Consider the following 14,538-nt stretch of genomic DNA (forward strand, 5'->3'; position numbering starts at 1 on the left):
CTGATTTACATATGAGGGCAGACAAGTGTTGAGGACCAAGTGTGTGTGTGTGTGTGTCACCAAAACGTTAATTACACGACAGAAAGATCTCTTTATGCCAAGAATTTTTTATTGTCCAGTTTGCCACCAGTATTCACCATGTGACATAAAATAAGTAAAATAAAAGGCATATTTGAATAGAATAAAAAGCATTTGTGATCGATTGATAAATACATTCCTCTTTTCGCTGCACGTGAAATAAGAGTAAACTGTTAAGATACAAATGGAATTGACTCATGTCGGCTTATACAGAACTTCCGGCAATTTCCTTCATTACGTCAGTTCCTCCGCTTTCCCTTTTTCACAGATGGGCGGGAAAAAGCGTTTCTGATATTCTGTTTTGGGAGTTGACATTCATACGGTCGGCTGCAGGAGCGATAGGAAATTGAGTCCATATGTCGCAAAAAAAAAAAAAAAAAAAGAAACAAAATAGTAACAGTATAATATTCCGCAACAATAAAGAGATTATTGTACAGCATTTATAATATACAGTGTTTGACCAGTTCATGATTCAAGACAGGCTTTCACAAGAAGCATCTTAGCGTTATGATAATGTTATTAACCGGTGTATTGAAACACTCGAGCGGCTGAGATGCGTTCGGAAAACACGGCCCTAGCTCTGAGAAGATGAGGTTATAGATATTCATATTGTAGTCACAACACAAGATGGGATTGATATCTCAATATCTGCCTTTCAACAGTGTCAAGTTGTTAGTTATGCATCGTGAGGTATGAACATTAATCAAATCAAAAAAATTAATAATCACAAATCCATATATTTCAAATGATACAAAGTGTCATGTATCTTGCAAAGAACATATTTCATAACCCAACAAATAATCACTCTATTTTCTTACCTCTAAAGTAACTATAATGTGATTAAGAAGTATTTTATGGATTACAAGTTTCTCGTACTCGGAGTACCGTTAGATGTAATCAGTTACTTCCCACCCCGTTCCAACCCATACAAAAACCCATCCAGGACCTTATCCAACGCACGAGTAAAGAAAACGTGGCACGATAAAACAGTTAATTTCTCATAACCACAATCCCATCGATACATTTTTAAAATCCAACAATATATCTCCAAAATACAGTAGGCTACACCTCTTTCAGACCTAAAAATAGATGTGAAAAATGAAGACCGTGCTTAGCGTTTTCATTTCAGCAGCCACATTTCAGCACCAGTATCGATATAGTCCAAAAATAAACGCTTCGACGCGCTTTACTACGCGTACTACGGTAACGGCACTCCTTCCATGACGCGCCTTACTATGTGTACTACGGTAATATAGCGCTCCTTCCATGACTCAAAGCGAGAAGAGGGGCCACGCAGCCTTCCGTGTGGCTGGGTTCAAACTATCTATTTCCCGATTCTGAATCGATCTTCATTTGAATGAGCGATTATCCATTTATAATCCCAAGATCTACATTTCTTTTATAATAATATATATATACTTTTTTTTCTTTCATCCCCCAATTTAGTCATTATGCCAATTCCCTTCCTGGTAATTGCGCGCATTGCCCCACTGTCGGTCTGGGGAGGGTGTAGACCAGGGGTCAAGTTTGGCCTCGGGATAGACATTTTCCATTGGTTCTCCCAGCCCACATGACCATTTCTAGCATTTCCATTGGCTATAGTGAGTGACAGACATAGATAATGATTGTGGAAATACAACAAATCTACAAAGCCACTTACTGAGACATCACCCAGACGTGACATATGCAAAAGCCAATGTTCCAATAAAAAGTACATTCATGTAACAGCTTCAGTCAATTCTTAATGTAAACATTGATATTTTTTTAACAATGCAACATGTTAAGAGGGTTCCTTGAACCATTGAATCGGATTGAATTGGGACCTTGTGAATCGGAATCTAATCGTTTTGGGGAAATCAGTGGCGATACCCAGCCCTACTTCAGTGTTCCAACTTTCTACTTCAAGACTCGTATAAACAGCCTCCACGTGGCCTAAAGAAGAAGAAACATGTCCCTGCACTCGCAGATTCCACCCTGTGGTCTCTCCTCCTCGTCACCCCTCTTACACGTACGGAGGCAGCGATACGGCTGCTGGTATCGTATATCAAGGCATCTGTATCAGAGACACCCCCCCCCCCCCCCCCCACAGTACTAAAATCCGGTACTAAGAGAAACGTGTAACGTGCTGCAAATCAAAGCAGAGTGATTCGAGTCGCTGTGTTTTTAACACAGACGCTCGTTAGACATTTGATTATACAGTAATATCTCCATCATCTTTGTGTCTAGTCTAGTGACCCCCCCCACACCGACGGTCCCAAGTCTATACTGTGCAGTAAAAGCTATGGATAGGATCGTATCGGGCCCATAGTGAGAGTTCGGCACTTGGAATCGGTATATCGGCGCGTCCTCCTTACTTAGGAGTTAGGATTATGAGGAAAGAAAGGTATTTTAGATCATTTGAACGCAGCCTATTTTTTTTTTACCTTAATCTCTTCCAGGAAAACTGAGAAGTGGGATGTTTTTGACAGCCAGGCTGGAGGTATTTGAGAAGAGGACACTCATCAACATGACTGGACTGGGGATGTTGATAATCCTTTGTAATTCATATCATTCTCGTGACGCGTCATGTGATTCCTACCCAGTATGTCCCGACGCCATCCGCACAGGCCCATTGGCCACGGTTGTTATTTAACCCATTGAAACCGGGAAACACATTTGTGTGTATATGCAGGCTATATAATGCATTATTATTAGCAGGCATTTTAGGTCTAAACGGGTTGATGATAATCACCCGTTATTTTAATGATTACAATCATTGCCTACCAAGATGTGACTATGATGATATTGAATACTAGTACAAATCCCTTGGTTCAGCCTCTAATGACAACAACTATCTCTCCTCCTTCGACCAGGAGCTTCCCAGGTCCCGGACATATCTCACCGGTAGAAAGAGGAGACCACAATGGGTCAGTATCGTCGTGAAAAACCAGTGGAAAAAGGCTTCCCCACTAACGCTGGGAGACTCATCACGCCGTCAGCAGGAGCCTTCCATTGCAGAGAACACTGGGGCTGCATGCATCCCATCCTCATCATCATTTCTTTTCAACTCATCCTTTATTTAGCCAGAAAGGTCCCGTCGAGATACAAGATCTCTTCTTCCAGGGAGTCCAGGAGTCATATTTCTAGATTCCAAGTTCTCTTGAGTTACTTCTTTTATTCCGTGGAGGACAGCAGATTATGTCTGCGCTTGAGCGGGGAACGTTTTGGAGACTTTTGAGGGGGAAATAAACGAGCTGGTCCCAGTGCTGCGTGTGCCTCAGCCTGCTGCTGCTGCCGTCCCCATCGTTTCTGATCTGGGGCCAGTCAATGAATACCCTGTTTTTAAAGAACTCCCTTCTCGCACAGTACACCTGTCTTGATGTGGACTACTCTTCATTTACAGTTAACAATAAAGTATAACATTATATATATCAGCAATAACAAATAACAAAGAGGTTTTATAAAGTGATTCATTTTTCCATCCCAGGTCCCTTTCGACGTGAAGGCAAACATGAATAAACAGGAGAAGAAAAAAACCAAAACGCAGACAACAAACGCACTCCAAAACAAAAAACAAACTCCATCATTCCATATGAACAGCTCTTTGTGAACGTGGGGATGTTCTGTGTAGTTATATCTAGGACCCGTGGGGCTCGTCGCATAATATACAAATACTTTATTCTTTTACGCTCTTTACTCGTCACAAACCCGTGGTCTTCAGGAGGCGTCTCTCGGGGGCAGCTGGTGTCTAAAGACTTCTACGCTTTTACTATAAATTCAACTCCAGTGTCTTCGGCTCCTCTGCCAGCGCTTCGACAGGATTTGCAGGTTAATGCGCGTTTTATTTATTTTTTGCGATGTGTGCAGATCTACACCGTGTTATATATATGTGAATTTAACTTGGGTACGACGAAGCAGAAAATGTTCGCAACAGCGTTTCTTTTTGTCTTCTTCCTTGGAACACACACGGAGGTTGACACAGGTGTGTGTGTGTGTGTGTGCGCACCAAAAGGTGTGCGCAGTGCGGCCCTCAGGCGTTGAGCAACTCGTCCTCGGAGCGTCCGATGGCGTCGGGGTTGGACAGGGGGTCGAGGTCCGCGAACAGGTTGAACCAGGCGGACATGTCCCTGGAGCCGGCTTTAGGACGAGACGAGATCAGTCATCAACATTTTCATGAATATTCCATGAAACTACTATAGTATATATATATATTTTTTTTTTATTATCTTTTTCCCCCTCCTTTTTCCGATTTTTCTCCCATCCCACTGTTAGTCGTTATGCCAATTCCCAACCCCCTTCCTGGTTGTTGCGCGCACCCCCCCCCCCCCCTACTGTTGGTCCGAGAGGCCGGAGACTGTCAAATGCTTTCCTCCGACACATGTGCAGCCAGCCGGCAGCCAGCCTGGCAGCGCAGATTCTCACCGGGAGAGTGTAACGTGTGGAAGGTCACACTACCTTTCTCCAGATCCTACTCTTGCTGTGCAGTCGCCCCGACCGAACTGCAGGGGTCGCTGTCCACAATGCCCAGGACCCACCCACGGCTTCCCTCCCCCTAACTCAGCCAAACGAGTTAGTATAGCGATCAGCCCGAGCCAAGGCAATGCTGACTCTCCGGGAGTTGAGACCGCAGCCTCTTGCATTGGTGACGAGCACAATCTCCGCTACGCCACCTGACCGCCCCTATAGTATATTTGTTAAAGGGACACGCTAACATCATGGGAAATGCGCTTACCGTCTTCTACCAGAGAGAGACAAGAAGATGGATGCCAATGTCCTCTCTGTGCGTTCAGTAGAAAGCTATGCGGCTGCAAGCTAGCCTAGCTTAGCACGAATGAATGGAAGCAGATACAGATCAGCTAGCCTAGCTAGTGGCTGCTACTACTGAACGCACAGAGAGGACATTCGTATCCATCTTCTTGTCCGACTCTGGAGAAGACGGTAAGCACATTTCCCATAATGTTGGCGTGTCCCTTTAAGGTTTATGACCCTTCAATTGAAAATTTTTATTGTTGAATAGTTGATTTGAATGTCCCAGGCTACAACAATACAATACAGTCACTTATGACTTAAAGGAACACGCCAACATTTTGGGAAACTAGCTTACCGTCTTCTCCAGAGAGAGACAAGAAGATAGATACCAGTTTGTCCAGGCGCCTAAGGAAGTTCCAAGTCAGTCAGAAGATCCTTAGGAACTTCTACTCATGTACAATAGAGAGCATCCTGACCGGCAACATCACCTCCTGGTTTGGGAATAGCACTGCACAAGACCGTAGCAGACTACAAAGAGTGACACGTTCAGCCGAACGCACAATTAGAGGGGGGCTTCCCACCCTCCAGAACATTTACAACAAGCGGTGCAAGGGGAAGGCTAAGAGAATTATTAAGGACTCGAGCCACCCGAACAACTGCCTCTTTGAACTGCTGCCGTCAGGCAAGCGATACCGGAGTCTTAAGGCGAGCACAGAAAGACTCAGAAGGAGCTTCTATCCCCAGGCCATCAGGCTGCTAAACGAACAAAATATTGGTAAACGAACAATAATCACTATGTAACAACCATCAAATGCACACAGCACACACACCCACACGCACACACTCACTCAAACAAACAACACACTGCAGCACCCACTCTCCACACTTTAGATCACACAAACACACTTACACTTTATATTTATTGATAAAGGATTTGCACTACAACTCGTACACCTACTGTGAATTGTACCTAAACTGCACCTCGTCCATTTATGCCTTGCACTATATAGTATTGTATATTAGTACACTGCACAGTATTGTATATTGTATGGTAACTACGTCTACGAACATTGTACATATGTCTAAACTGAACACTGTGACCTCTTTTTTTACTTCTAATTTTTACTATGTTTTTATTTCATACTTATCTTGTCATGCACAGTCTCTGGAGCGCAACAGTAAGAAGCATTTTGTACAAAAGTATTCTGTACTTCTGTATGACAACTATTAAAGAAACTTGAAACTTGAGTTTCCTCTCTGTGCGTTCAGTAGAAAGCTATCTGGCTGCATGTTAGCCTAGCTTAGCACAATGAATGGAAGCGGACAGTGCCGGTTAGCCTAGGCATTGTCCAACTAACACCTCTTCCGAAGGCTAATCGTGCAGCCAGATAGCTTTCTACTGAACTGAGCTTTTCTACTTTTTCACAGCTCCGGGGTTGTCACCAGCTTGGCTGGCCGTTCACACTAATACAATTGGCAGTATTAGAGGGTGGGAGAAGCTGGCGGGGTGGGTCCGGGTCGTTGTAAACAGCGACTCCTACAGTTCGGTCGGGGCGCCTGCTAAGCGCGGATAGGATCTAAGGGAGGTAGTGTGATCCTTCCCCACGTTACACGCTCTCAGTGAGAGTCCGCGCTGCCAGGTGAAAAGAAGCGGTTGATTGGCTGGACGTGTGTCGGAGGAAGCACGTGGTAGCCTCCACTCTCCCAGACCGACTGTGGGGGGTAAGTGCGCAGCGACCAGGAAGGGGATTGGGAATTGGCATAACGACTAACATTGGGATGGGAGAAAATCGGAGGAAAAAAGAGGGGGAAAAAGATCAATAAAAAAATTAAAAATAAATGTATCATTATGAGCGTGAATATCGCTGCTGATGGTCTCTTTCTTACCGTTAGCTGTTGAGCGTGGGGCAGCCGGAGCTGATTGGGGCTGGCCAGAGGGGGGAGGGGGCTGCATGGGCGGGGCTTGGAACATGGGTGGGGTGGACCAGCCTGAGAGAGAGCGAGAGAGAGAGAGAGAGTCAGAGAGTGAGAGTGAGAACGAGAGCCAGAAAGAGAGAGACAGAGAGACACAGAGCGAGAGAGAGAGAGCCACAGAGAGAGAGCCAGAGAGCCACAGAGAGAGAGCGAGAGAGAGAGAGAGAGCAAGAGAGATAATTGAATGAACAATCATCATTCAATAAGAACAAAGAAAAAAAGCAGAGAAAAGCTTCCACAGGTCACAGGTTTATGATACAACTGGGCCAGTACATTGCGGCAGTTGACCCTACCAGTCGACCCTACCGGTTGACCCTACCAGTTGACCCTACCAGTTGACCCTACCAGTCGACCCTACCAGTCGACCCTACCGGTTGACCCTACCAGTTGACCCTACCAGTCGACCCTACCAGTCGACCCTACCAGTCGACCCTACCGGTTGACCCTACCAGTCGACCCTACCAGTCGACCCTACCGGTCGACCCTACCGGTCGACCCTACCGGTCGACCCTACCGGTCGACCCTACCGGTTGACCCTACCAGTCGACCCTACCAGTCGACCCTACCAGTCGACCCTACCAGTCGACCCTACCGGTTGACCCTACCGGTTGACCCTACCGGTTGACCCTACCAGTCGACCCTACCAGTTGACCCTACCAGTTGACCCTACCAGTTGACCCTACCAGTCGACCCTACCAGTCGACCCTACCCTACCAGTCGACCCTACCAGTCGACCCTACCAGTCGACCCTACCAGTCGACCCTACCAGTTGACCCTACCAGTCGACCCTACCAGTCGACCCTACCACAAGTGGCTTTGGGAGGGGCTCTCCGCCTCACAGGGACACAGGCAAGATGGTAAAAGCAGAGCAGTTTATTGAAAAGAGGTGGCAGGATATTAAAAGCCAGATGGCTCTCTCTCTCGATCCTCTCTCGTGTGTGTGAGGGCGGCAGACTTCACCTCAACACACAGCAGGTCTGCAGCCACCCCTGCTCCCCGGTCTGCTTGGTCTAGCTTGACCCAGGGTGGGGGTGGCTGCGTAAACCAGCCCTACCGACACGCCCAAGACTTTAACCACTAAACAGAGAGAGAGGTTGTTTTTGTTCACGTTGACCTACATATAATTCTCCTATATACCTACTTATACACCTGCACATAACTCTGTATGATAGCATGTACAATAATGCTGTATATACCGTGTATATATATATACACACACGGTATATTTATTTATTTATTCGTACCATGTATATATATATATATATCCACATCTATCTGTACATACCTGGCTGCATATAACATATTACATATCTCTAGATATACTATATCTATATCTCTACATATCCCTTACCTACTCACACTAGTTACGCTGCTGGCCAGTATGACTTACTAGTACCATAGTGTCTTTATACCTGTATCACTGTACATATTAGTACTACAACTCTGTACATACATCTAATTAGCACTATTACTCGATAGTACCAAGTTCTATATTTCATATATAACCCAGTTTAATCGCCTATATATCAATATTGCACTTTACCGTTACATTTGCACTCTGGTTGGATGCCAAACTTCTTTACGTTGTACTGTACAATACATTTTAATATCTACTGTAATGAGTGGAACCCTCGACCTTCCAGACGCCGTGGCAGGTGACTGACCTGCGGAGCCCAGGCTGTGGTCCAGCAGCTGGGACGGCAGGAAGCCCGTGGGGCTCGGGGGCTGGGAGGGCGGCCGGGCAGCGGGGGGGTCGCTGACGGAGACCAGGGGGGGCGGGGCGGAGGAGGGGGGGGGCGACTCGAACAGACCGAAGGCGTCCTGCCACTCCCTGCTGAAGTCGTCAGCTCCCGCGGGGCCCGGGCTGAGGAGGTCCTTGAGGAACGACATGTCCCCTCTGTCCTCCTCCTCCCTGGTCAGCTCTGTGCCACCGGACAACACACCACCTGAGAGGGGGGGGGGGGGGGGGGGGGGAGAGGGGGGAGAGAGGGGGGAGAGAGAGAGAGGGGGGAGAGAGATGGTGGGGGAGAGAGATAGGGGGGGGGCCAGAGAGAGAGAGAGGGGGGGAGAGAGAGAGATGGTGGGGGGGAGAGAGATGGGGGGGAAGAGAGATAGGGGGGGGCCAGAGAGAGAGAGAGGGGGGGAGAGAGAGATGGGGGGGAAGAGAGATAGGGGGGGGCGAGAGAGAGAGAGAGAGAGGGGGAGAGAGAGAGGGGGGGAGAGAGAGAGAGGGGGGGCGAGAGAGAGATGGGGGGGAAGAGAGATAGGGGGGCGAGAGAGAGATGGGGGGCGAGAGAGAGGGGGGGGGAGAGAGGGGGGGAGAGAGAGAGGGGGGAGAGAGAGAGGGGGGAGAGAGAGAGAGAGATGGGGGGGAAGAGAGATAGGGGGGCGAGAGAGAGAGATGGGGGGGCGAGAGAGAGAGAGAGAGAGGGGGGGAGAGAGAGAGGGGGGGAGAGAGAGAGGGGGGAGAGAGAGAGAGGGGGGGAGAGAGAGAGATGGGGGGAAGAGAGATAGGGGGGGCGAGAGAGAGAGAGATGGGGGGAAGAGAGATAGCGGGGGGGGCGAGAGAGAGAGGGGGGAGAGAGAGAGGGGGGAGACAGAGGGGAGCGAGAGAGAGAGGGGGGAGACAGAGGGGAGAGAGAGAGGGGGGGGAGAGAGAGAGGGGGAGAGAGAGATGGGGGGAAGAGAGATAGGGGGGGCAAGAGAGAGAGAGAGGGGGAGACAGAGGGGAGGGAGAGAGAGAGAGACGGAGAGAGAGGAGACAGAGAGAGAGGGGGGGGGGGGCGGAGAGGAGAGACAGAGAGAGATGGAAAGAGAGAGAGAAGGAAAAGCTCGTCATAAAACCCTCAGGACATCCAGCCTGACTTTTTATTTCAGTCCAAACATGAACCCAAAGTAAGGAAAGACACGAGACAGCTTTTACACAGAGAGCAAACCTAGTCTACACCACCTGGAGGAGACAAACAAACAACACAGATCAACCAGCAGGGGGCGGAGGTGAAGCACGAGGCGGGGGGGGGGGGGGGGGGGGGGGGGGGGACGTCCTCCTAGTGCTCCAGCACAGCAGACAGACGGACGGACGGACACACTGACACCAGGCAGAGGACAGGAGGGCAAGGCGCTTTAAAGGGTTAATTCCAGCAGGGATGTATTTCCGCCGCAGCCCCAGTGTGACAGACAGCAGATTCAGAAGCAGTGTTTTATTAAACAGTAAGATCCCAGAGAAAGAGAGAGAGAGAGAGAGCGGGTGTTAGGGGGGGGGAGCTCTCGGCGCGGGAGGACGGACCCCAGTGGAGACGGCCTCTTTACCAGCAGAGACGGACGGCTGCGGCAGGCAGGACTGGAAGTCTCCGAAGCCCCAGGAGCCCGCCGGAGACGCGGCCCGGGGAGGAGGAGGAGGAGGCTGGAGGAGGGACCAGCCCGGGTGGGGCTGCTGCTGCAGGAGGCCACACGCCGTGAGCATGAGGTCGGCGTCGGTGCCCGTCCAACCCCCCGACGGCCCGCTGCTGAGGTCGCACAGGGCTGGGGCACACGAGTCGGGGAGGTATTGTTTAGCCAGGGGCGTGGGTTATAGCGGCATCGTAGCATCGTCGTAGCATACTGGAGCCACTTCTATTAATAGGCGCTCGCTCGGTCTATGGTTAAGCAGTGTGTCCCAATACGCTACATGTCACGCAGCAGCACACGCGTGTGCTATTTGCACAGGCACTGGCTACCGACGAGTGTAAATACTCCTAAACAAACACCCGAGCACATACAGAATCTAGAGGCTCTTTCCACCTCCCCACTGACTCAACCACACACACTTACCACTGTCCAGGCTGTCGCCGCTTTGGCTCCGCCTGTCAGTGCTGTGGGCGGGGCCTGTAAAGGAAACCACGCCCATATATGTAAAAAAAATTATGAGGGTGCCAGCGGGTCATTAGGGGGCTACAGGATAACACAACACGTAGCTCAGCGAGAACATGCAGTGACGTGTTTTGAGTCACTAGGTGGCGGTACGTACCAGCCTCAGAGGCCCCTGCTGATGGTTTGTCTTCTTCCAAGGACACCAAGCTGGGAAGGAGGGAGAGAGAGAGAGAGAGACAGAGGAATTAAATAAGATCCAGAATTGTATCACATGGTTTTTGTTGCCGACTTGAGACTTTTGTTGCTGACTTGAGACATTTGTTCAAGATCTCTCTGTGTGTGTCTCTCTGTCTCTCTGTGTGTCTCTCTCTGTGTGTGTGTCTCTCTCTGTGTGTGTGTCTCTCTCTCTGTGTCTCTCTCAGTGTGTGTCTCTCTATCATCATGATGCATTGATATGAACATGGAAATCCAAGCTCATCAATATGACGAATTGATTATCTAAAACAGCTGATGTGTTTGTCCGTTTCATTAATTTTTTTTTTGTATTTTTTTTGTATTATTTTTTTTTAAACATAACATAAAATTAGACATACAAGCATTAACAGTAAACATCCAATGAAATCACCATTTAAATAAATGTAGTATACGAGATATACACCTAATACCCTACATACATATGCTCTCGCTCGCCCACCCCCCCCCCCGGACCCCCACTTGGATAATCCATCCATTATCATTCACTCCTAACCAGGCACTACAATTCATAAGCTAGCCTTTATTCTCTCCACCACTTCTAACCAGATTGCAATTTTGGCTTCACTGACACCTAAAATCCTCGCTGTAGATATTTCTAGATAGATCACATCGAGATATGTAAGAACCCATACCTTCCGACAAATTTTTTCCGGTTGAAACCATCGTGATGCTATCAGCTTTTTAGCCGCTGTGAGACCAGATAAAACTAGTCTCTTTAGCTGTATAGGGGCTGCAAACTGAAAAACATCATTCAGCAGTAATACAGAGGGGTGTACAGGTATGTTCAGAAATAAGAAATTTGATAATTGCTGGGCCACTTCTTTCCAGAATATCTTAACTGGTGGGCAATCCCAATACATGTGCATAAATGTACCCTCATCCCCATTTGTACATACAGTAAGGAGCATCTGGAGTCTTGTTTAAGTCCCATTTGTCTGTTTCATTAATACGGTTTACACTGCATACCGAATCAGCCCCGTCAAACCTCACCATTACATTCTGAAAAAAGCTTCAGAAGTAAATCAGCTTGAATCAAACCAGTTCTAAATAAAAGATTTTATGATGCATCAAATCTTTGGGAAAAGAATGAGGATGGAAGGATCAACATTAACACGTCGGCTCCAGCCCTGCTTCCAGCTATAAATAAACATTGTAATTCCTTCCTCCTTCACCTTTGTAAGGACATCTGTGTCCACATCTCAGGTTACGTTCTCTAAACTAGAGACTAGTCTACTGGGAGTAATAATAACTAGTCACCACAGAGGGATTCATACTTAAGGAAACGGGTGGTCAGAAAGAAGTGGCAGGGTTTGCTCTGAATCAACCGTTGGTGGAGCGATTTCACAAGAGTCTACAACACAGACCTATACTGTAACTGTGACACGCGTGTCCGACCGCTGGCGAGTAGTGTCGTCATGATACCAACGTTTTCACTTTGATACTGATACCAGCCTCAGTATCACAATACCAGTTCTAAACGGCAAAAACGTAAAGTAATGGAATAATATATAGAGAGAGAGACCCTCCCCATTCCTCACTTTTGGAAAACAAAACGTAACTCCAGGATATTCTAAAGGTATCGATACTAATAAAATGGCGTATTAGACCGTTTTTAACGGCTGGGTGTCGCAATACTTCTCTAGTATATTGATGCATCATGCAAACCCTACTGGGGAGATGGCTGGAGTTCAGAAATACTTAAAAAGGACAGGTCTACTACCTAGAACTACCTAGCTGGTCTCTAGTGAACACCACACAGAGAGACATACAGTACAGAACTAACCACCTAGCTGGTCTCTAGTGAACACCACACAGAGAGACACACAGTACAGAACTAACTACCTAGCTGGTCTCTAGTGAACACCACACAGAGAGAGACACAGTACAGAACTAACCACCTAGCTGGTCTCTAGTGAACACCACACAGAGAGACACACAGTACAGAACTAACCACCTAGCTGGTCTCTAGTGAACACCACACAGAGAGACATACAGTACAGAACTAACCACCTAGCTGGTCTCTAGTGAACACCACACAGAGAGACACACAGTACAGAACTAACCACCTAGCTGGTCTCTAGTGAACACCACACAGAGAGAGACACAGTACAGAACTAACCACCTAGCTGGTCTCTAGTGAACACCACACAGAGAGAGAGACACAGTACAGAACTAACCACCTAGCTGGTCTCTAGTGAACACCACACAGAGAGAGACACAGTACAGAACTAACCACCTAGCTGGTCTCTAGTGAACACCACACAGAGAGACATACAGTACAGAACTAACCACCTAGCTGGTCTCTAGTGAACACCACACAGAGAGACATACAGTACAGAACTAACCACCTAGCTGGTCTCTAGTGAACACCACACAGAGAGACACACAGTACAGAACTAACTACCTAGCTGGTCTCTAGTGAACACCAATTTGCTAAAATGTCCATAAAACCTTTGAATCGTATGTATAATTCAATTGGTTTCAAATAAAGCATTTAAAATGTGTGAAGTGTGTGTGTGTGCGCACTTAACCCCGCTTAAACCACTACTGCTCCAACGGAGCTGCTCTGTGACCAACAGTACTAAGCCTCTCTCACATACTGCGCTTGGTTTAGGCGAGGGGTGGCGTCTAAGTAGAGCGAGGGCCTGACCTACCTCCTCCGTCTGAGTACAGGAGTATGTACTATGACATGTAACTCCAGTTTAACTCAAGTTAAAATAAAGGTTTGAAATTAAATGAAATAAGGGTCAACAGTGTTCCATTCAGAGTGAACTAAACGACCAACGGTGTTCCGTACAGATTTCATGCCATGCAACTGTATATAAATAGTTTACAATCAATCCAAAACATTTGTATTAATCATGAACTTAATTTACGTCAACGTTTTTGGATGACGAGCAAACAGCGTTTCATATCTCTCATCCCAGCAAAGCAAACTGGCCAGCATATCATCTTGCATTATTGAGCAAAAGCTCTCAACTATCTAACAAATTAGGACCACTTAATAATCGTTTCATACAAGCACTGTATGGAACACGGTGAGAAGCATGTAATATAAATGTACGACTGCTGCAGCCTCCACACCGTCACTGTCCCTCAAATATTGACGAGACAAACGCCTTGCGTGTCTTGTCCATGGTCCGGAATGAAATCGGAGAGAATGAAGATAAACACAGATATAAATTGTAATCACAAACCCTACATTTTCATTTAACCATCAGCGGGGAAAAGGCCAGCTGTACGCAACATGGTTGTGTACGGAACGTGGTTAGTGGTTAGTCATTACGCCCACTCGCTCGCTGTGTGCATACTGCGAACAATGAATGAATGATTGAATGATTTTATTTCGGTCTTCTTTTACAAAGCAATGTTGTACAGTAGTAGGACATTTATAAAAAAGAAAGAAAACGACCGAAAAGGTGTAGGCTGAAGCAGAGGCTTATATTGCCTACCCTTTTTACATTACATTATTAATAAAAATAAAAACATAATTCAGTACATCATTTTGCAAAAACAAAAGGTTACGAAAGTTTCATAGTTAGTGTACAGTTTATACAGTAATATAAAAAACGTATAAATTTTTTTTTGTCACTGTTGTAATAGTTATATTATAATAAAATATCATTAGGATTATAATAAGGTCTTATATTTATG

The 14,538-nt window shown here is 46.9% G+C and overlaps 1 protein-coding gene across 3 annotated transcripts in view; it reads right to left on the bottom strand.

Annotated features, from left to right (window-relative positions):
- Nucleotides 1–2,192: 2,192 nt before the first annotated feature.
- The window catches only part of ical1 (islet cell autoantigen 1-like), a 44,166-nt gene continuing 31,820 nt past the window's right edge, over nt 2,193–14,538 (bottom strand). Inside the window, exons 10-15 of one of the 3 annotated variants that reach the window (XM_084335777.1) lie at nt 10,787–10,836; nt 10,591–10,644; nt 10,090–10,302; nt 8,445–8,702; nt 6,694–6,795; nt 2,193–4,194 (exon numbers count right to left, since the gene is read on the bottom strand). In XM_084335777.1, coding sequence (XP_084191903.1) covers nt 4,088–4,194; nt 6,694–6,795; nt 8,445–8,702; nt 10,090–10,302; nt 10,591–10,644; nt 10,787–10,836 — 784 coding nt within the window. In that variant the 3' untranslated portion in view covers nt 2,193–4,087. Of the gene's footprint in view, nt 4,195–6,693; nt 6,796–8,444; nt 8,727–10,089; nt 10,303–10,590; nt 10,645–10,786; nt 10,837–14,538 lie in introns of all 3 variants that reach the window. The other 2 variants (XM_084335776.1, XM_084335778.1) reach the window with 2 other exon arrangements.

Source organism: Notolepis coatsorum (assembly GCF_963971535.1).
Source record: "Notolepis coatsorum genome assembly, chromosome: 1".
Lineage (NCBI taxonomy): Eukaryota > Metazoa > Chordata > Actinopteri > Aulopiformes > Paralepididae > Notolepis > Notolepis coatsorum.